This window comes from Xiphophorus hellerii, chromosome 22 (genome assembly GCF_003331165.1).
Source record: "Xiphophorus hellerii strain 12219 chromosome 22, Xiphophorus_hellerii-4.1, whole genome shotgun sequence".
Taxonomy (NCBI): Eukaryota; Metazoa; Chordata; class Actinopteri; order Cyprinodontiformes; family Poeciliidae; genus Xiphophorus; species Xiphophorus hellerii.
This window is the reverse complement of record NC_045693.1, coordinates 29,351,160-29,373,752: the sequence shown is the minus strand read 5'-3', so window position 1 is coordinate 29,373,752 and position 22,593 is coordinate 29,351,160. Positions and strand designations below refer to the sequence as shown.

Here is a 22,593-nt window from a genome sequence, read left to right as displayed (position 1 = left end):
AAAAAAAGGCTACACATTTTTTAGTGAAATGTTTATACCTGGTATTTGCCCAAATGCTAAAAAATATCAGCAGCAGTCATTCTATATTCTAAGTGATCAGTATTCTCTTTGTTTTTTTCTGTTTGAGAACAGAATTTTCCTCCTCCATTTCTAACTAAAAACAAAGCAAAAAAAAAAACAAAACATCCCAGGGCTCACTACTGTTCCTTTCCAGTGCCTGTCAGTAAAAGCCAGCAGCAGACAAGCATGTACCACTTCAGCAGAAATGATCCCACATCCTGCATGTAAACTACCTCTCTCTCTCTCTCTCTCTCTGTATTCCCAGGCTGAGGCCTGCGCAGACCGAGATGGCGGCCGGACCCCGTGGGACTCCGCAGATGGGACAGCTTGTGCCATACCGAGAGCCGTCACATCCAGACGGTAAAATGTCACAAAAATGTCAGGGGAGCTCGAGTTGGCTTCGGAGCTGATAGTCCTCAGTGATACACCATTGAACAACAGGAAAGAAAAGGCCAAACTGCCCTACGCTCAAGTGCTGTCACAGACAGAAAACTGGCTCTGCTGCCATTAGTCAGATACTGGTTCAATACTTGATTTTCATCTAAAGACTATTAAAAGCAGAGTTATGTATTCATTGGATGTTTTCGTGGGCGAAACAAAACGAGACGCTCCTAATTTTAACTACTTTTTTTTTTTTAACCAAGAAGGAAGCTTGATCTTTGTAATCAGTCCACGGCTTTAAAGTGGTGCTAAATAATCTATGACCTTTATAGGGCCAGGAGGAATAGCAACCAATTTGGCTGAACTTTTCTGCTCTTCCAAGTGTCTGGCTCATAACCAACCTCCACCTCTTCTTCTCCTGAGCGGCAGCACGCTGCGGCTGACTCAAACCACAAAGAAATGAGGATGAGCGCGTTAACTTGGTGGGACTGAAAATCTAGCACATCGCCTGTTGTAATGAGGCAAAACAACAAGATCTGAAACAGTAGAATAATAAGTCTGATGTTGTTTAGCAGCAAACTAGACTGACAGAGTGTGCTGAAATCACACAACACCCCAAGCAGCACTGCCTGAGGAGAACTGGGTCATAACTGTGTGGTACTTTCTAAACTGAAATGAACAAAACCCACAAAACGTGTCCTGTTCTTATGTCCTTCCATCAATTGGAAATAAAGATGTTAAGGCTATCATTTATAATATTGTTTTTTGGGTTTTTTTACCTCCAAATGTTTGGGCATGACACCAAGACATGAGGACTAAAAATGAACCAAACAAGTACAGAAAACCCACAATCTCACTAAAATAACAGAGCAAGTTGCAATGTTTATTTCACAAATGATTTAGACATACAAAACGGTTAGATTAGCAAGACATACAGTAAATAGATTTTCATGGTTCAGCTTCAGGTCAAAGCTTATGGAGAAAACATTGCAGTACCATAGAGTTTATATTGTTAACATAGCATTAGATCCCATGACTGTTATTTGAACAGATGGAGCTGTCCTGTCGTCCTTTAAGGCTTGTAGTTCTGTAACTGCTGATAGAAGCCGGGGTTTGGTCGAACTGAAGGTCTAGCCAGCTTCACCTGGTTGTACGCATCATCAAATGAAAGCCCCTCCCTTAACATCAGGTAGCCAATCACAATGGAGGAGGAGCGTGACACACCTGCGTTACAGTGGACCATCACCACTCCGCCCTACAGGAAAAACACATAAACAAGGGGAAAACATATATAATGCTCAATCAGTTAGCATAAATCAACTCTCATCAGACTTTAATGTTTTAGCATAATTTTTTTTAATTAAGACATTTACTGACATATTTGATCACAAAATGAAGTGAGCTGGTCTTACTCTCATCTCACTAAAATAATATCAGTGTATTATAAGCCTGGCAGCCGCCATGATTTACTAGACCCCCAGCGTGTGGCTCTGTCTGCCCTGTAAAGTTTATGTCTGTGTTCCCGGTTGGCCGGCGTTAGTGGTTAACAAACCAGCCCTAACCTCATCATGCAGGTTCAGCCCAGTGAGGAGATTTTGCGCTCGCCTTGTAGTTGTGCATCACGCTGGTTTTATATTATTTTTTTATTATTATTTTTACGGTTACATGAAGCACTAAACCATATCAAATGTTGGAGAAATGTCCACTCAGACAGAGTTAATGCGCATGGCCGAGTGGAGATCTGAAAAACTCGTCCCTTAAAGTTGAGCAACCAAAACAGTTTCTGTGACACTTATTAGAATCTCAACAGACACAAAATGGAAGAGCTACTAAAGCCACATTAGCAGCATTAAATTAAATCTCCCGTTTGTTGCGCATCTCTGTGCAGTGCAGCAAATTTAACGGCCGGTCAATTTTAGGGCCGGTCAAATGCTGTATGAGGCCTTGAGCAGAATATGACTTATGGGCCCCTCTTGCTGCTAAAAACATGAGCACCGCTAAGAAGTTCTGTGTTAGATTTAATCTGGGAGAAGGGAGTAGTTTAACTGGCTAACCTAAAAAGCAATAAGTCATAATCTCATTTTACTAATTTGTATTTGTGAACATACAGATCTCAAACTCAAAGATTAAACTCATAGCATCAGATTGTTGCTATGGTAACAAAACAATCTAACTATGAAGATTGTTCTCTGAACTTTAACAAAGTAAACTTGCCAGCTCCTTAAAATCTTACATTTAAATGTTAAACAATTTTTTAAAAATGTAATTTATGTATGCTGAAACCATTAAATCAAATTCAGCAGCATTGATAATGTCAATAAACAATTGTTATATTTATACATCTGTGGTCTGTGTTAAAATATTAGCATTTATGGGGCCCCTGAAGCCCTGGGGGCCTGATGGAGCTGCTGACTTAATTAGGATTAAACAGAAGTGCAAATAATTTATATTTTCATTTTAATTGTATTTTTTGATTTGTTGTTTTTAAGGCTAGTTGTGGGTTTAAATACTGTATCATTTCACTGGCAATGTTTTCCCACAACATGTAGTTACCCAGTAATATTTTTACATTTCCTGTTTACTTAACATCTTTTAATACAAAAACACGGTGGACCGCCCGGTGCCCAGACCACCGGGCTGAGCAAGTTTTCTGGGGGAAACCCTGAATATGGATTCTAAAAATAAATCATAAAAAACTAATAGATCAGAGGAGGAACCAATGATTCTCAAATATAGCAGTAAAGTACATGTGATAAACGTTGGTTATTCCCTCACTCTGCAACAAGATAAATATGTTTCCACATTATTTTGAGATGCATGTCTAATGGGTGCCTGTGAACCTGGAAACAGCCACAAACTCATCAGACTCTTATCAGAAACTCACAACAGTGTCTCAGACATTCACACACTGTTGACATGGATTCTGTATTTTTAAAGAGATTTTGCACCCAAAGCCTTAAAGTTGCCTTACTGCTACACAGACGTTTCATCCAACTGAGTTTGCTGGAAAAGAGAAATTCTTTTGCAGAGTAAATAATGTTCAGTCAAATTGGGTCCCTAATAAAGCCTGTTTTTAGGTACTTTTCCAGGAAAAAAAACCCACAAAACACAAAACACTTTTCTGGCTCCATTTTTCCCCCCTTGCGTTCACACTGTACTTACCAGTGGGGGAAACTAATTAACAGGAAAGATATTTTTCTATCCCAGTCTGACTACTATTAGCTTTTCTCTGGTTTGAGATTTTAATGGTTTTTCTGGGAACTTACTTAAATAAAACATCTGACTATTACAGGTATGGGACCAATTACTGACAGAAACTTTATAGAAGCCCTATTCTAAAATTCAAATGACCCCATTATTTTTTATACAAAGATCACCAGGTGGTGGCCATTGAGGCAAAAGCGTTGAATATTGCTAGTCCAAAGAACGCCAACATGCACACTCATTCATAAGAATAATTTAGAGTCACTCACGTCAGATTTACTGTCATTTCAGCAATGTACATAATATACAGTGGAAACTCACAGCAAACACAAATGACTATTTTCATAAACGTTGAACTGGTTCTCCCAAAGAGGAGAAAGTCTTAAAGAAACTCATTCAAGTTTTGGTAACGCTGCTGCTATGTAGCAGTGTTTACCAATAGAGATGTGAATTTTTCTATGTCAATTTATTCAATTCAATTCCAATTTTTAGGGTCACAATTCGATTCTGAAAGAATTTTTGATTCAGGAACAATTTTCGATACAGAAGCTAATTTTTCTATTCAAATAGTCCAGAGATTCTGTTTGAATTATGTGACTGACAAGAGGGAAAAGGCAGCGCAACCTAAAAGAACATTTATTTAAAACAATTCTATAAGGTTCCTTACATATCAAATTTCATCAGTTTATATTGTATAAAAATTCTGTTATAAAATAAATAAATAAATAAATAAATAAATATCAAAGAATTATCCAAAATACATACAGTGGCTGAGTGGACTGATATGCAGTATGCTGGAAACCAGTAGCGGCAAAGACGTACAACCTAAACACATTTTAAAACCAATTTTTCAGCATATTAAACCAATGCTCAGAATTCCCAGCACTAGATGTTCTCTATAGAATCAACATTTTAGTACAACTTGAACACAACAACAGTGTTTTCTAACGCCCCATCAGATCGTTTCAGAAGCAGAAATGAACCCCAGATTGTCGTCGTGGTTTGCGGCTGTTGGTTGTGCGTCAGATATATGGGCGTAACAGAAACGGAACTGGAACATTGACCAACATAGCTGATGTGTATTGATGACTTTGATGATGGCACTTGACAATTTAAATTGCTGACTGTATGATTGATGTGTGTATGATGTTTTTATGACTTTTTATTTTTAAAATGTAAAGCATTTTGAACTGCCTTGTTGCTGAAATGTGCTATACTGTACAAATAAACTTAATTTATTGATTTAGGAAAAACAACAACATTTATTACAACTTTTTTTCCTTTGGTCAAGATGTTAAATCGGAATAAAAATAAGAAAAATTCTTTATTATTCCCATAATAATCCAGTTTTCTGTGAAGTGTTTCAGCCTTAATATATATATTAATATATAAGATATGTAATAAAGCTTTAACAATCAGTTGTGTAAAGAGAATCTTTACCTTCAAATTCTCATGTTATCTTTAGCATTTTATCTTTAGAAAAGTTGCTTTTGGTGAAATTGTCTGTCCCTGACATTCTTTTGCATTGCTAATAAGAAGATAATTAGACAGTGTGAACCAGAAATTCAGCAAGAGAGACAAACATATTTACCCGTCATGATTTATTAAAAAAAGAGACAAAAACAAAAAAACTTCCGTATACTGAGGCTGTGACAGAAAACCAAAGCCTGCTGCCTCACCTAGCCAGATACAATAAATGTTAAGTGAGTAAATACATTTTGTGTCATTTAAAAACAATTATCTCGTTCTAATAAATGCTTGTCGTGTTTCCTGTGGCGACACATTTGGAGGAATCACAGCTGGAAGCGTCATTTGGCTTCTCTTTGTTCCTCTGGAAACCTGTTATTTCTGGTTTTCCTAAAAAAAAAAAAGATTTCTGAAAGGAGAGAGGATATGAAGCAAGTAGAGACGGAATAAAGCCGTGTGTCAAAGTCAACAATTGCAAAACGATTAATATTAATGTTGATGTAATTATTTTTCTGCCTAGAGAGTCTGAAAAGGGAACAGATTTTAGAAAATCGTGGCACGTCGTTAGACAACGTGCACCCAGTCCTCACCTCTGAAACTCGCCACATCAACACGTTTGTCTCTTTTGTTCGGCCAATAAAGTCGGGCTTTTTTCCAGACGGAAATGGAGCAGAACTGAAACTCTAAGCACACTTTTGATTTCCGTGTCAATCAATACCCATTGAGGGACGGGAGATTTAAACTGCCTCTCTGGGATTGATGTGCCATCACTGCTGCCTGTGTTTTTCCTTTAAAAAAAATAAACCGATCAATCTGCTCCTCTGGCTAAAATATGATTTAATCTAATGAAGCGTCACAGGGAGAAAAAAAGCCAACCCAGAATTTTAGTCTTCTACCCATCAAGAAGTCTCATCTGGTTTCTCCTGATGTCTGTAAAGGCGTCTGGAGTCAATCCGGCTACATGTCAGGCCTTGTTTTGCTTCTTTAGAAATAAATAAAAGTTTCTGCAGATGGAAAATTGCCTCAACAACATAATCCATCACAGCAAACACACAGACTTAATTTGGTTTTGTCAGAGTTTCTTGTTTTCCTGTTATTTCATTGTGCTCCAGTTGAGTGTTTTCATATCAGAGCTCACATCACATTATGTTCTGCTTACGGTCAATCTCCTGACACACACGCACCCACGCTCGCACCCCCCCCCCCCCCACACACACACACACACACACACACACACCCAGACAGTCAAACCGCAAGTCTGTTCAGGAAACACAAACATTAATATGATGTAACTAAAAGGCCGAATGGTGCAGAAAAAGTCGGAGTCTTTTAATAACTAATCGGACCGCCGTGCTGCTCTCCTTTGTGCTGAGTTGCAGATAATGTGGATGTGTGAATGTGTGAATGCAGAACAGCTGTGTGTGTTAAATTGGCCGACAGATATGAAAGAAGGCGTTTTCAGGTTGCAACGATCTCCTGAGAGAAAGTGGATGCAGATCTGTTTGAATCGATTTCATACAGTTGCTTTTCTTTTTGAAACACAGATGAGTGTGTTTGTGAGTATTTCTGTTCTGAGCTACATTAGGATTCTCCAAGCTGCTGATACACTTTGCACCATAAGAAGAAATATGTCCACTGGCAAGTGTTGAATTAACAGATAGTATTTGTGGTATACAGTGAACCCTCGTTATAACATGGTTCACCTTTCACGGCCTCGCTGCTTCGTGGAGTTTATTGTGCAGTTTTTTTTTTCACAGTGCATTGTGTTCTGCGTCCTGATTGGCTAAACAGTCTCCGCGCTTCTTCTCTACCTGTGTGCCAATAACGTTATGGTATTTAAATATACGTAATGCAGCTTGGCAAATTTTGGCAAATATTTTTGCCCAGAAGAAAAAAGAGCAACAACAACTACCGATAATAACTGTTCTTCTCTCAAAAAACACACCTGCACCACAGGCTTCAGGAGAAAAAGCCACTAGAGAGCGGAGTCAGGCCGCAGCATCACAGTCAGAGGAACAATGAAATACGCGAGTCACAATTTGTCCTACTGTACTTCGTATTGATGATTAAAATTATTATTTTACTGTAGTTATTTGTAAGAAATCGTTCTATTTGTTAAAAAAATGCTTAGGCCTGAAAACAGTTTTTGTTCTTTGGTTTCAATGTAGAGTATTTAATTATGCTGTATAATAGTTGTAAAAAATAAAGGCAACTACTTCATGGATTTCGCATATCACTGGTTCTTATCAGAACACAACCCCCGTGAAAAACGAGGGTTCACTGTATACAATATCTGTGTTTCCATTACAAATGTGCGCAAACCTTTGTTGGTATTCCCCTAATATCAAAAAAATACAATCTCGCAATTGCTGTGTTTAAATTAAGTAAAAAAAAAACGTAATTAAAATCACATGTGAACACATTGGATAAGTCATTAGAAGTCACACCAAGCCATCATCCTCCTACCACTTCCTGTCGTCTTCTCCTTCATGGTTTGGCCCAGCTGTAACATTCGGTTGTTGATCATCTGATAAGAAAAAAGTGTGTGGCATGCTGAACGCAGACTCACAGCAGACATCTGTTGGACACGTCTGCACAAAGGTACATGACATCAAAGGTTTTTTGTACACGTAGTCAGTGTTGCACAGTAAGCTGCTCAGCAGAAAACAGTCTTCACATCAACCTGTTCTATATGCAACACCGAGCTGATAAGGCTGGTAGTTGGCACAACCAGTCACAAGAACATGCAGCGTTACAGCCGGTGTGCGGTGGCTGCCCTGGTGGAGAAGAAATGTAGCCCATCAAACTTGCTAACATCCATTCAGATTGTGGGAAATGAAGTAATTTGTCACAATAAATGTAGGCAATTGCTAGCCTGGTGAGTGCCATCTTGTGCAATTCCGCTTGATTAAAATCTCGATTCACAGCTCGGCCTGGCCTTTGTCCTGTTTACTTGGATTGTTCTGGTAGAATTTCTACCGGCACAATCAGCGAAAACTGTTTTAGAATTGTAGTCTGTCTGTTGTTTTAGCAATGGCAGCATAGGAAGTGAACGAAGTTGCTCAGTCTGAGTTGGCCATGCTTCCAAATACTGAATTAACATTAACAGCCACATCGTTTGGTTCGGCTCTTGGCTCTTGTCTCTTTGCAGTGAAGGATTGCTGTTTACAGTGCTGGCAACTTGTGGTGAGTGCCGAACTGGCGCATTACATATGTCACAGGAAAAAAGGTAGCAATTGGAAACTTCACCAGAGTCCATGCCTACAGTAAGCAATCATTTCTCAACAGCCAAGAGTCCAGACTCTCTGTACGAAGCAAAGTGTAATAAAGGGGGGTTTTACCAAGTTCGGTAATCGCTACTCTCGACTATGAAGTCTCAACCGTCTGCCAACAGTGCGTGCAGAATCTGAATGGCTTAAAGAACGCACCAAGTATGTGGGAGCGTCAAGTATTACTCAATGTCTGCCACCTTAGTGTGGCAGTAGAGCGAGATGTTGTGTATTTTTAAAGTGTACCTGCTTTTTGGCCTGGTCTATAAAGGAGCTGCATTCCTCCAGATGAGACGAGAGGTCAGTCTCTGGAAGGTCCAGGATCTGAAGCGTCTTATAGACCACCTGATCTGGAAACAGGTTGGTGACTCCATAGGCCACGTTTAGCACATGGGACACCTGGAAATCGATTAGGAAGAGACACAGGAAAGGTGGGTAAAGAGACATAAAAATTCTTGAATAATTGACCCCTGAGCATTGACTTGCTTTGAAGGCTCTTTTCTCTCCAGTCAGAGACAAAGAGGGATGCTCAGTTTGCCGTATTGATGACATGAGATGAGCTGAATGTGACAGAGAGAGGGCTGGAAAGAAAGAGGAGAGTAGACAGGGGAGAAAGGGGGGGAGAAAGATGAAAAGGAAAGAGTCATGGGTTGGCAGGAAAGGAGACAGATGGCTCCAATTCATTTTGCAGTATCTGTCTACTCTCACTTAAATTTAGCTCACCTCAGAGGGCAGCGTCCTCTCCTGTGTTGCATCTTGGCATCACACTAATGTGATCTTAGACTTCTAGTATCATCTAACATCCTTTTCTGCATGTTAGGGGATATGTTGAGCACCGCATAACGCTTGCATTACTGACAGCAGATCCCATTAAAGGCCGGACTAACAGTGAACTCTTCCTGCTAAAAAGTAATGCAACCGAGGAACTAACTGCTTTGTGATCATTAAACCCAAACACGGTTGGTATTGTGACCACAAGTCACACTGTAACACCAGATAAACATACAGTCAGTTATTTTGCGGCTGAAAATAGCCCAATAATACGCTGGGCTTGTTTAGGTTTTACATTCATTTTATTGGGATTTTATATGATTAGACGACACAAAGTAGTGCACAGATGTGAGGTGCAATACAAAAGCTGTAGTTTTCAGGGGGATTGGCAAAAACAAACAAGCTGATAGCCACCAGCTTTGCATGTCTACAGATTGTAATATTTGCTCATTTTTTGCAAAACAGATAAACTAAGTAGGACTGGATTGAGAACATCGACAATGTTTTTAGTCTTGTCACAGATTCTCATTTGGATTTAAGTCAAAGGGGTTACTCACACTTAAAGATTCGTAGTATAAGCACAACAAGAAAGAGCTTTTGTATTTCAGTTCATGGTGTGAAATTATGGAACAACTTAAATGAAGCGTTAAAACAAAGTCCAAATGTAATACAATTTAAAAGGAAATATAAGGAGGTCATTTTCACAAGATACAGAAATATGGGTGAGGGTTAGCACTAATGTGTATATGTAAACTGAGGCTATATGAGTGTGTGTGGGGATGGATGGATGGATGGATGGATGGATGGATGGATGGATACATTTAGACATATTAGTGTTTGCTGAGTCTACAGCAAAAAAAAAAACTGATAAAATGGAAATTTAATTAACCTATGTCAAGATTTTCCTTTTTTTTATTTAATAAAAAAATTAAAACATGGGCCCTGTGACAGACTGGCGACCTGTCCAGGGTGACCCCGCCTCTCGCCCTAAACGTTCGCTGGAGATAGACACCAGCACCTCTCCCAATCCCACTAGGGACAAGGGTGTTAGAAAATGGATGGATAGATTAAAACATGGGATGAGTTTATGGGGTAGGAGTTCATAATCTTTTTACTTCTTCCTACTGTTTTTCGAGCATATTAAGATTATTGTGGTACAAAAATATGTGTCTTTTGCATTCCCTGTTTGTGTCTGTTATTTTATACTGCTATCATGTTCGAAATAAATAAATAATAAATAAATAAGTCTGGACTTTGTCTGGACCATTCTACCACATGAATATGCTTTGATCTAAATCAGGGGTGTCCAAAGTGTGGCCTCAGGCCTGTTTGCTTGACTGCACAACGGACAGGAACAAAGATTTATCAGGATAGTAAACTCAGCCAAACAAAGCAAGAGTTGTTTTTTTTTTTAATTTGTTTTTCAAAAGCCCAGTATCCTGTTTTTGTTGAGAATAATCACAAAAAAATACAGAAAACGATTACAGAGAAATTGAGTTTTAGAACATTATTTACAATTTTGAAAAGATTCAGGTTTTTTGATAAAAACTTTTTACACTAGCATGAGTTGATTTTTCAACAATATCAAAACAGATCAAATGTATTTTGCAAAGCTTCAATGGAAACACTTTTTTTGCATCACAGGAGGAATGTGATCAACATCCCTACTACTGGCAAAAACCAAGAAGAAGTAGGAGGACGATGGTTTGTTTGGCTCCACCAGAGCTCTCACACCATCACACATTTCATAAAGTTCAACATTTCACATGTTGAATCCAAAGCTCTTCTGTAAAATGACTGACTACAATTTCCCCAAAACGCTGCATATGTAGTATGTACTGTATGTACCAAATATGTATTTTACAGTCTTAAATTCATTGATGAAACAAACAATGCACACACTCATATCTAAGAAGAATTTAGAGACCAATTAACCAAACAGTCATGTTTGTGGACTGAAGGAGGAGCCACCATCCATATGTAACAAAACAATGCTGCTTGTAATAAATAATATGATTTAAAATTTAAATAAAATTTGTTTAAAAAGCTGCAGCAGAGCAGAGGCAAACAGAGCGTTGTCGGCCCATTAGACACAACTTGATGAATTACAGCAAACCTTGATATTTGTACAACAGTTCCCAGGGTTCTCTTCTTTTTTTCCCCCTCAAAGCACAGAAATACATTATAATAAATAGGATTATTTTGGGTTTTTTTCTTTTCTAAAGCAATTCCAAAGTTGTTAGTCAAAGTCTAAGTCTAGTTGAGAATTAAAGTGCTAGATCAGAGCGCGCAGCAGAGATTGTGCACCATCTTTTTGATATCCTCTGATAATAAAAACGGATTTATGACAAATAATTTGCTCTGGGATCTTTGTGTTTTTGATTATGATTTTATAAATCAACACTGTGTCAATATGAGCTGTTGAAATACATTTTAAAAATTACAATATCACAGGCAACACTTTTCAAACGATGATCTGGACACATTTACTTTCCAGTTGTCTCACAGCAGTTACATTTCAGAGCACATCACAACAAATCCACAAAGGAGTTTAAAAAAGCAGAGAGAGAGAAAACTGTTGATGGGAAACAAACCCAGACCAGCTGCATCTTTTGTTTATTCTGCTTTCCAGCCGTAGCTTGCCAACAGCTTCAGGAATCATTGCTTTTAATGTTTCAGTCTGTGACCACTCGTTCTTCAACATGATTGGAATCACATACTGGAAAATAATATCAACAAATGTCCTTTGGGCAGCTTTTCCCCCCTCTCATGTTGGACTGATGGCAGGCCAGACGCCACAGTGACTCACTCTTCCACTCGTGGTGCAATAAGTACAATAGGAGCAGGCCAGACCGAGCAGGGGCATGACATGCAGACCTGCCAGAAGACGACTTTTTAGACTACTAAGTCTAAATTATAGGAGAATTGATCAATAGAAAACATTGAGACTCTGATATATATGTATATATATATATATAAGTCTGATGTAGCCGCCATCTCTCCTGTAAGTTCATAAGTGTTTGATATCAGTGTCTGGTTGTGTAAATTCTCACGACTGAGTGAGTTCGCGCATCAGCGAGACGACTCCTGTGGGCTTTTTCGATAATTTTCCTCACACATAAAAGTTGCTCACACGTACACGCTCTGTTAAACACGATGAGTGGAGCTGGTGCATTCAGTGATACTGAGCAGCTAACACACAGTCATGCACATACTTCAGTGTGTCACCACTTTAAAGTTTGATCAGATCTTTCTAAGTCAGCATCGAAGGGATTGACTAAAAAGTTCAAGCTTCATTTTTCCCTGCTGCAAATGTCTGTTGGAATTAAACAAGCAGCAAAAGACACTGAGACTCTGACCTTTTTTTTCAGCCAGATTAGTTCAGTACATGCTTCAAGTTTGACTTCAAATATTAGCAGACAAGAGACTAGTGAACCAAAAGGATTGATGCACTTCATTAGCAGTGGCTGTCCCAGTGCATTCTGGGATTTATAGCTTTGGTGTATTCTGTGCTGTATAAACACAGGTTGGTTATAATATGCTAAAAACATGATGTTGCAGGCCTTTCCAATGTCTGGTAAACCAAAGCAACTTTTTTTGTTTAAAGAAACTTTTTCTAACTTCTTGTGAAAGGTATCTGTACTGCAGCTAGCTTGTATATAAACAGGAAAAACTAGCACTGATTAAGTTAGAATTCTGTCCCTCTCTGTAAACGCTAATATTTTTGTTAGCATCCCTGTCTATTTAAAGGGTTAGTGTTACATAAGGTCAATGTTTTTGAGCTTTACATCATGTTATCATGTTATTTCCACATCAAAAACAGACCTGGAATGTTGCCTTGATTTTTTCATGCATGTTTGAATGAAATCCTTTAAGCTCAACGGCAACCATTCAGCTGCGCAAAACGGAGTGCCACTTACAGAGCTGCTCTCCACCGCAACGTCCCCACTCCTTCAGACTAGCCAGCAGCAATTAGCAGACACCTGGTGGACCTGTGCATTTGTTGAGCTCATTATAGTAGATACTTCTCAGGGCAAAGCTGGTAAAACGTTGTTTTTACCAGCTCCTCTATTAACCCTTTAACAACGTTGAAGGGTTAATAGAGGAGCTGTACTTATTGCCATGCTGTGATGACTTCTTGAAGGCGGAATTTCAGAAAGTGCAGGAAATTTTAAGGCACTTAAATATACTATATATTTAAGGCACTATATATATATATCATTTTTTAACAACTAAAGTTAACATAGTTACTTCATTGTCCAGATTATGTTGAATTGTACCTATTTTTCATGGATGTATAGCAACAATAAACATACAAATAATAGATAGCAAAAACAAAAGTTACTTTATTGTGCTATAAAGTGGCACTACGTGCCTGGAAAACATAATACTGTCCCTTTAAATATTAAAGGGGCAGTATTATGTCCCTATCTTTGATGCTTATTGGCTGTCCTGCATCACTCGCTAACAGTTAAATGATAACTGCTATTATCAGATTATTGGTTCAGTCATTGAAGCAAAGTTCCTAAGTTAATAGGAAGCCCAATGTAACTTTTAAATTAAAATGTGATGTGGAATGTCACACTGATATGGTGAGTGGACGTTAATCTTAAAGGAATTAACAAGAACATTTGAGTGAAGGTAAACAGAAATCATAATACAGCAATTTGTAGTCTGGAAACAAAGCAAACAAATACAGAAAAATAAAGATCTCCAACAATAAATTTAAAAAAACGCAATGTTCACCAGAGCAATAAATTTCTGCTGAGTTTCTCACATCCACTGTGAGAACATACCATGCTTCAGATACATTTTTATGACTAGCAGGAAAAAGATTTTTACAACGTGCCTTTAGGCGAAGCGTCATCTCTCCTGTGCTTTAACAGCTAGCAGAGAAACCTACTTAAAGCGGCCAGGGCTTCATCCCTGAAACAGGAATGGAAGGTGTTTGTAATCTCTCTAATTCATCATCCTGAGACTGCACAGGCAGCAATATGCTCATGCCTGGGAGCAGGCACTGCAGAGAGGAGCAGCGCCGACACGTCCTGTAATCATTTACTCCCTCTGCTGTGCTAAACTGTCACTGCATGAGTCATGAAGCTCCTCAGGGTGGTTTCGCAGGGTTCCAGGAGGAAAGCTCTGCATGGCCGGTTCTAATCTCACGTCACCCGCCCATGCTATCGCGGCAAAAGGCAAGGTCACGCCCGCACTATTGATCCCCTTGTACTGACCTTAAATCTCTGCATGGTGTCGATGTCGTGGGCTGCATCCTGAGAGGCTGAAACGGCAGAAACGACACGATCAGAAGACAGACAGCAAGGCTTGGCCCTTAAGAGCATATTCAACAGCTCCTAAGCGTTCAAAATGTGATTACAGTCACTTAAGAAAAACAACCTTGATCATTTTTTTTTTTTGCTTTCTCTTTGAGATTTTAAGCTGCATGGATAGATGGATGGAATTAAAACAGGGCTGTGCAAACATAATCTTGTTTTCTTCACAATCTTCTGACAGATTTGGATTAGTAATAGAACAGAGTCAATTCAGAAATGGTAAAAAAACCAAAAAACTCTTTACTTTATGTTTTTCACAATGACAAACCAGTGAGTTTTCTGTTGCTTACAAAGTTGTAAGCTTCTGAAATGTCTGCATGTTAGATTGGTTACTATCGTATTTAGCTTAAGCTGTACTATACACTATATATATAAACTAACTAAGAACTTTCACTCATGGTTTCTGTTTTATAATTGTTGGGTATTGCTAACTCTGTTGCTAACTGTTGCTGATTTTCTTAATTGACCATGGTAGAATGTAAAAAGTTAATCGTAGAACTGCATTCTGGGAACCCGAAGAAGCCATTTGCTGCACTGCATCATGGGTGGAGAACGTGAGGAGAGGAAACTGGAACTGCTGTGTAAACGAAGAGAATGAATAGAAACGTTGAGCCACTTGAAGAACTCCTAACAGCCGATTACCAAAATTTTATTCAACCAAAGGTTTACAAAACAACCAAGCAAATTAGCACTTTAGAATGAACCTGGAAAACCTAGGCGAGGATAAGTGCACTAAATTTTAAATTAAAAAGTGAAGAGCAAGAGGAAAGTAGAACAACTTAACTTTATTTAAGGTTAATCAGATTAAATAGAACATGTTTAAATGAAACCAGGCATAACACTGGATAACAAACTCCCCATTTAACAGTATGCATGCCTGCTTTACTGAGATATTGCCAAACTAAATTCATTTGGTTTCAGTTCAATATTACAACACAGATGCTGTATTGTGTGTGGAAGAAGTTTTGTAATGGTCCATCTTGGTCTCATTTATCACAAAAACATGGCATTTTAATAAGTGTCTGTCGACTTTGAAAGACTGAATAAATTCTAACTTTAACGGAAATGTAAAAAAAAAAAAAAAGTTGTAAAGCAAAAACTGCAGAGTATCAGCAACATTATCCCTTAGTGGGAAACATCCAGACACAAAATCCTTTCTGAACAGCTGCAGCTGCAAACAGGGAAGATATCAGTCAGCAGAAACCAACAGTGAAATAGCTTAAAGCCTGAGAAGGGAGAAAAAGGGGTTAGAAATCAAATTATTTGTATAGTTACACCAGACGTGGCTTATAGAGAACTGCTGCGATAAACATTCAGTACTATCTACCACTGCGTGCTGGCACATTCGTGATTTTTCCTGAAAAGACTGAGCGGAGGCATTGTCATGATGATGCCTGAACGCAGCTGAAGAAGAAGGTCGTAGAGGAAAGGAGAAAGTGAGGAGAGGTAAATGAGTGACTATTTCAGCTGAGGGAGGCAGAAAATCCCTGACAGCTAAATAGAAAGAAGAGTCTTCCTCCATTTGTCAAACGGCTCATCATGACAACACCAGCAGTGGTTGTGAGTGGTGGAGCTGGAAGGAGATGTATGGGCAGGAAGCAGAGTGTGATGGAGGGAGCTCCTCCAGGTTTCCTGCATGGATTCTCTGAGGCAGCTTACGTCTTCAAAGTGCAACATTTGCACTCTCTGCATAAGCCAAGACACTTTGACATAATGCCAAACTCGTGGCGTTGGGAAGTAAATCTAAATCCAAGTGATAGAAAGTGAGTGTGGGGAAATAAGCCAGCTATGTGTCACCAGTGGAGAAAGAAAAGATTTAAAATGACATATCTGTGAAAAGATGCGAGCAGGATTTTAATTCTTCTTAAAGGCAGAATACCGATAGCAGTTACTTTTTTTCCATTTTCATTGTTATTGAGCTTGAGAAAATCAAAAACTATGTTTGGGCTCAATTTTAATTTCTTTAAGAACGCTGATTCTGCCTGAAACTTTTCAAATGAAAACTGCAGTGAATAACATTTGATGGATCTAAGGCAGGGGTGTCAAACTCCAGTCCTCAAGGGCAGCTGTCCTGCAGTTTTTAGATGTGCCACAGATGTGCCAGTGTTTTGTTTTCATTCCAAACCACTGGAATGAAATGGCTTAATTACCTCCTCCTTGTGTAGATCAGTTCTCCAGAGCCTTAATGACCTAATTATTCTATTCAGGTGGTGCAGCAGAGGCACATCTAAAAGTTGCAGGGCAGAGGCCCTCCAGGACTGGAGTTTGACATCTGTGGTCTAAGGCCAGGAATCCAAGATGAACAGTCACTGGAAAGACAGAAGGACAGACAGAAAGAAAAAAGGAAAGAAAGGAAGGAAGGGATATAATTTTTGTTTTAACCTTTCACAACCAGGTTCTAAATTTATTAGTCTAATCTCAAATTCACAAAAACAACATTTTCTGCATTGCCTTTAATTATTAAAGTAAGTTGAGATGAAGCCATGATTGAAAATGTGTGTGTGAAAAACACACTCAATGATTAAGAAGCTTTACTATTTATTGCACATTATATTTAGAATTCCCAATTGCACCTTCTGAATCACATGAAAGAAGGTTTGCTGCAGTTTATTCTTTATATGTTTGATAAAGGTAGTCAAACTATTGTTTTAGTCGGTTTCAGTTTCTTTATTATTTATTTCACATTGGCTGTTAAACCCCTCATCACACTGACAAACAAATTAAAGTCATGTTGTTTTTACATGTTGGACCAAGCTTGTGAATCTGTTGGTGTATTAAAGAGTACTGTACTGATGCCGTTATCAAGAAATTTGTAATTCAGCACATTTATGTCAGTTTTGTAAAAGAAAAGAAAGAAAAAGGTTTTCTGTATCGGATTGGTATCTGCCAAAAGTAAAGCTCAGATATCAGTATCGGAAGTGAAATATACTGATAGTAAATGTCGCCCAAATTCTACAAAGTGAACATTTTTCCACCACGCGTTGTAACAACGGTATGAGTCACCTCTGTGAGCCAAACGGAGATCTTTTTTTTTTTTTTATTAATCCCTGCTGAGGAATTTGTTCTGATTCTTGCTGCGAGGTCAAGTATTTGCAACAGAAATGAGCAGCCCTCCAGAGCTGGTTGGGGATTCAGCGCTGAGCTCAGGGACACTTCAGAGCGGACGGACGGACAGATGCTGACATGTGGAGACAGCAACCTGCGTCCTTCAGCAAGCAGGATGGGTCACCGTTCTCCCTGAGACGAATTTAAAGTTAATGACATTGATTTATATGTCGTTAGGAATATATATTTATTTAATACAGAAACAATGACCTTTGTGGTCTTTGAGACAGAAGATCAAGTGTATCATTAAATCTCAAGAGCAACCAGGAGGCCCTCCCAGCATGCAAAGAGTTTATTTGTAGACTTGCCAATTGTGTGGCGTGTTAGTCAAATCAAATCAGGTGGACAGGGCCACATCAGCACATGAGACTTTATGAAAACGCTGACAATAAGTGAACAATGTCTCCATCCTCAATTTGATCCTCATCCAACACATTTTCAGCAGCAATGATAGGCGCCACTCAGGCACATATTGCAGTTTTCTGTCTGAGCACTGATTTTTAAAGTTAACGCTAATGGTGCTTTGGCAGCATTAGCTTGAACTACCAATTCCAATTTAGGCTCATTTTAAATATAGTGAGAAAGTTGCAACAGTGGAGTGACTATTGTTAACTGCAGACATGACCTGGTGGGGGTCCCCTTGTTACCAAAGTCAATGCACAAAAATGAAGAAAAAAGAAATAGAAAGAAGACTAAATAAGCCCTCAAACTATGAACATTTATTAGGGTTTTATTTAATGTTCTTTGTTTTTATTGTAAGACTTTTTAGTCTATTTCTTGTTTCCTTTGTCTAGTCTCTGTTGTTTTTCAGCTAAACCTGTTTCCCGACTTTAGAAACTGATTATACAATAAACAGCCACCTCAAACGTTTTCTAGTTTATCTAGTTAATCATAGTTTTTTTTATTACCACATTTTTTCCCCATCAGAACATTTTACATTATAAAACAGCAAAATAATGAAAACTGTTACCTAGCAGCAGAAAGGGTCTGACTACCCCGACTTGAAGATCAAGGCTAGTATCTTCTACAAATCCACACCTGCCTTCTTCTTCCAGCTCCTCCACCTGCTCCACCTCACCCTCTGCTCCATCACACCTCTTTTCCAGCAACTTCCTGCCCGTCACCGTGGTGACGCGCGTGGACTGCTTCTTCAGGAGGTTTTTGGAGAAGCCCTGAATTTCCTGAGCCAGTGAATGCATTGCCCCAGGCCCTACAGGATGCAGGTGAAAGCAGAGGAAACATTAAGACTTCCAGTTGCGTTTTTGAAAGTTTGCGTTGAATGTGCGAGTCAAGACAGTGGCATGGCGCTTATTGCTAACCTATACGTTGTAGCCGCATTTCCATAAAAATAATCCTTCATAGAGGGTTTATCTTTTTATTAATTTTTTCTTTAAAAAAAAGAAGTATTGTAGCTCATGTCGACACATGAGCTTTTCATGTATTGACATGAAAGGCTAGGTACATGAAAACTAACTAGTTAGTTAGGTTTGATCTTTTAGTATTTTTTCAGATAACGGCATTTTACTGGAATTGCTGATTTTTAGAAAAAAAATTGACATAGAATCAGATCAGCATTATGTAAAGATCTTAGATCAGCAAATAAACATAAAGCGGCAGAAAGAGTGTGTGGTGTGTGTGACGGAGAGCTCAAATGGGTCTAACAGAACAGCAGGAAGCTGAATTGACAATGTGATGCAGTCAAGGACAAAAATAAAATAATGATATTCTTGTTAAATCTACCTTTTTGACAGAACCTTTCCAGGTATTCAGAAGAACACTTATAAGGAAATATTTTCTGTTTTAGATTTCTAACTTGTTAGCCTTTATTGATTAATTTGAACTGTTCTTTTTTTGAACCTGCAACTTTAATGAATTTTAAAAATGAAACTTTGCTGTTCAAGTTTTAATTAACACATGGCTAAAATTATACTTGCAGGGTCAAATACACTCAGGTAAATAAATAAGTATTTGATGATCCACCATGTTTTTTCAACTTTGCCCCCTTCCAATCAATGGAGAAGTCTGTAATTTTCATCATAGCTCCATCTCAACAGTGAGAGACAGAATCTAACATAATCCAGAAAATCACATATGATTTCTAAGTAATTCATTTCCAAATGCAAAACATGCATTTTAAAATGCATTTTAATTGTAACCACCAATAACTTGTTTCAGAACTACAGGAAACATTCGACCTCTGGAATAGAAAACACAGATTTTTCTACCAAATATTAAGATACATTTTCCTATTGTTTCAAAGGCAACAAACTGCAAATTAATTAATTAATTATCCAGAAATAATAGTTACAATGTAATTTACTGGATTTGCTTTAAGATTCCGTCTCAGAGTTGAAGTGTATCTATCATGAAAATTACAGACCTCTAAACCTTTTAGAAGTAGGAAAACGTAGCACTTATTCTCTCCAGTGTATACACATCCATACACAGTAGAATTTGCTGCAAAAATACCTACAAAATTTCACACTTTTTCAGTAAAGTGCCTAAACAACATTATTATTGTTATTACGTATTAAACCAGCTCCTTTGTAATTTCATAGACAAAAATAATATCCATAGAGAGGCACTGGTTAGAAATTGTGACAATTTTGTATATATTTCAAGTTATACCACAATACTGTTTAGTTTTAAAAATATCTGGGCAGTAATAATGTACCACATTACATGTGTAACTTTGACCAATATTTCTCTATGCGGATATTTTACATTGTGTATGTTCATTGCCACCTCGTTTTTAATGCTTCAAAATGTTTTGTGTCAGTTCTTAAAATATAAATTTCTATTATTTTGTGTATATTCTGTGTTTTTTGGTACATTGATTAATCTGAACCTTAAGAGAAAAAATAACTCCTCTATTTGATGTAAATATTAAACGCTTGCTTTTAAAATTCAAAAGACATGACGCTAAACCGAACGTTACGACGGTGTTTGAACGCACCACAAAGCAGTCTCGTAAAAACCAGGACAACTCCTCGTCCCTGTGACCGAAAAAAAAACAGACAGGGAGACAGAGGGGTGGAGTACAGGAAGCTGCTGTCCCTAAAACCTATCTGAACATGGGCGAAATCTAAACACTACAAAATTCACGGTTTCTATTTTTCAATCATTTTTGGAACCAGAGGCTGCGGATATTTCCCATATTTTTTCTGGATCGGGGTTGGAGATAACTAAAGCGAGAAGATGTCTCGGGGAGTGATGCAGCCCAGCCAGCAGAAACTGGCAGAAAAACTCACCATCCTCAACGACAGAGGCATCGGGATGTTGACTCGTGTTTACAATATCAAAAAGGTTCGCACACACATACACAGATGTGTCCCAATTTTAGCCAGAATTATGTGAACTGAGAAATTAAATGGACTTCACCTGTATCCCCAAACTGCTGTCACTGTTAGCCCTAGCAAAATACGAAACAAACATCAGCTGATTTATCACTTTCCATGGAACTGTAGTTGTATAAATGTATCACAAATATTTTCTAATGGTGTTATTTATTCGTAAAAGAATGGTATACCGCTATTTGTGAACCTTAATGTTCCTTAATATCCCCTCCCAGCATCCCTGGTTGTGGGTACAGCTAGCACAAGCCGTCGCGTTAGCTTGCGGTAAAAGTTGTACACCGGTTTTCAGATTTAAACTGGTTTTTCGCTCGAAATAAAATCAAACATGAACAGTTACTGTGAACATTTCTTCAACCCCAACCTACTAGAAGCTACAAATAAAAGTAAATGAACGCTCTCGTCAAACCTGAAGGCCTTCGTTGGTGCTAATAGCTAGCTAGCTAGCGTCGACTGGTAATGGCGGCGGCTCCTGGCTAATCCAGCAGTCGGGGCGTCGTCTCTGCTCCACCGAAACCCGACCACGAAGCACCAAAACTCTCAGCTACAGATACTCCCGCTGTCCGCATGACTCTTCTGACCTGGGATCCTGAAAATAAAGAACCTGGCTGTTCCCTCTCTCATCCCGGTTGAACTTGCAGCTAGCAATAGTTAGCTTGCCACAAAAATGAAAGAAATAGGAAAATGAAAACATCGCCATGCTCATTTTCAGTTACAATTTTACAATTTATATTTCTTAACTTTAGGGTTTTAATAGACTCCGTTTTGTTTCCCAAAGCTCTCTGCTCATTTTAACAATGATAAATTTAAATAAATATACTTTTTATATATATTGGTGAAGTTATGGATCTCTTAACAGCGTATGTTTCTTTTTTATTTGGCCAATATTCGGTGAAGTTTAAGGTCCTGACTTCATAGTAATGCAGTGCATCAAGGCCTGAGATGCAATGGGTTTGACCCACCAGACAGATATTTTTCACCAATGCTAGAATGCTTGAATTAGATTCAATTATATTATATTTTTTTAATTCTACAGTTTCTTTGGAGTTCTTAAATTCCCTCTGAAAGTGAAGAAATCCTATTTTGTATCAGTGTTTGTTTCTAGCATTAATCTGGTTTGCAGTAAGTCTAAAAAGAAAGGGCTTCAAGAGGATCTCTGGCTTATTGATTCACATCATGATATTTGAACTGCAGAACTGTATTAAAAATTCAAAAAGCAAATACACATTAACTGAACTTTGAAATTGTACCAGTGCTTCCTGTTCAAGCTGTTTCTTTTTATAGGTTAAACCTTTACTAATTTGAAATTACTCAATTTTTGAGTAAAACAGTTTTGCAAAATACAAGAACTCTGCATTTTGTTTGAATTGTAGTCTGTTATTTTAAGATCCTAGTTAATGATAAAAAACAATCATGGAATGTTCATAATTCAGACTTATTGCTTATTTGTTATTTTGTTTGTATAGAAGCAATTAAATATCAAGCATGTATATTTAAAGCAAACCCAAGAACAAGCCGCTCTTATTGCTAAAGCCAGTGTGAGGTAGGTGTGTGGCTTATCTCACAAGTTTAGGTGCAATATAAAAAAATACTATTTTCTAACCCATTGGGTTACACAAAGTACATTCAACACACCAGTTCCAAAAAAGAAAC

General features: G+C 38.2%; 2 protein-coding genes across 8 annotated transcripts in view; one reads left to right on the top strand and one right to left on the bottom strand.

The window, feature by feature from the left end:
- Positions 1-672: 672 nt before the first annotated feature.
- LOC116712675 (dual specificity protein phosphatase 19-like) lies at positions 673-21,618 on the bottom strand. 4 transcript variants are annotated; one of them, XM_032552496.1, is made up of 6 exons: positions 21,350-21,618; positions 18,558-18,797; positions 14,384-14,430; positions 8,628-8,780; positions 7,579-7,703; positions 1,509-1,696 (listed from the first exon to the last, which is right to left on the bottom strand). In XM_032552496.1, the coding sequence occupies exons 2-6, from the start codon at positions 18,784-18,786 to the stop codon at positions 1,684-1,686; spliced, it is 567 nt and encodes a 188-aa protein (XP_032408387.1). In that variant the 5' UTR covers positions 18,787-18,797; positions 21,350-21,618; the 3' UTR covers positions 1,509-1,683. The 4 variants fall into 4 exon arrangements, with proteins under 4 accessions (XP_032408385.1, XP_032408386.1, XP_032408387.1 ...); XM_032552497.1 differs by having other exon boundaries at positions 7,579-7,639; positions 21,350-21,613; XM_032552494.1 differs by lacking the exon at positions 7,579-7,703 and having other exon boundaries at positions 673-1,696; positions 21,350-21,598.
- Positions 20,601-22,593, top strand: part of nckap1 (NCK-associated protein 1) — a 40,758-nt gene continuing 38,765 nt past the window's right edge. For all 4 annotated transcript variants that reach the window (XM_032552450.1, XM_032552449.1, XM_032552448.1 and 1 more), the window contains exon 1: positions 20,601-20,893. In XM_032552450.1, the coding sequence (XP_032408341.1) occupies positions 20,786-20,893 (108 nt within the window). In that variant the 5' untranslated portion in view covers positions 20,601-20,785. The remainder of the gene's footprint in view (positions 20,894-22,593) is intronic.

Excerpts from the sequence above, each read along its gene's own strand:
- LOC116712675 (XM_032552494.1), bottom strand. The coding sequence starts at position 18,786 with ATGCATTCACTGGCTCAGGAAATTCAGGGCTTCTCCAAAAACCTCCTG. Across the intron at positions 8,781-14,383 it reads ACACCATGCAGAGATTTAAG|GTGTCCCATGTGCTAAACGT; the intron begins GTCAGTACAAGG and ends ATCGATTTCCAG. Across the intron at positions 1,697-8,627 it reads TAGACCAGGCCAAAAAGCAG|GGCGGAGTGGTGATGGTCCA; the intron begins GTACACTTTAAA and ends TTTTTCCTGTAG.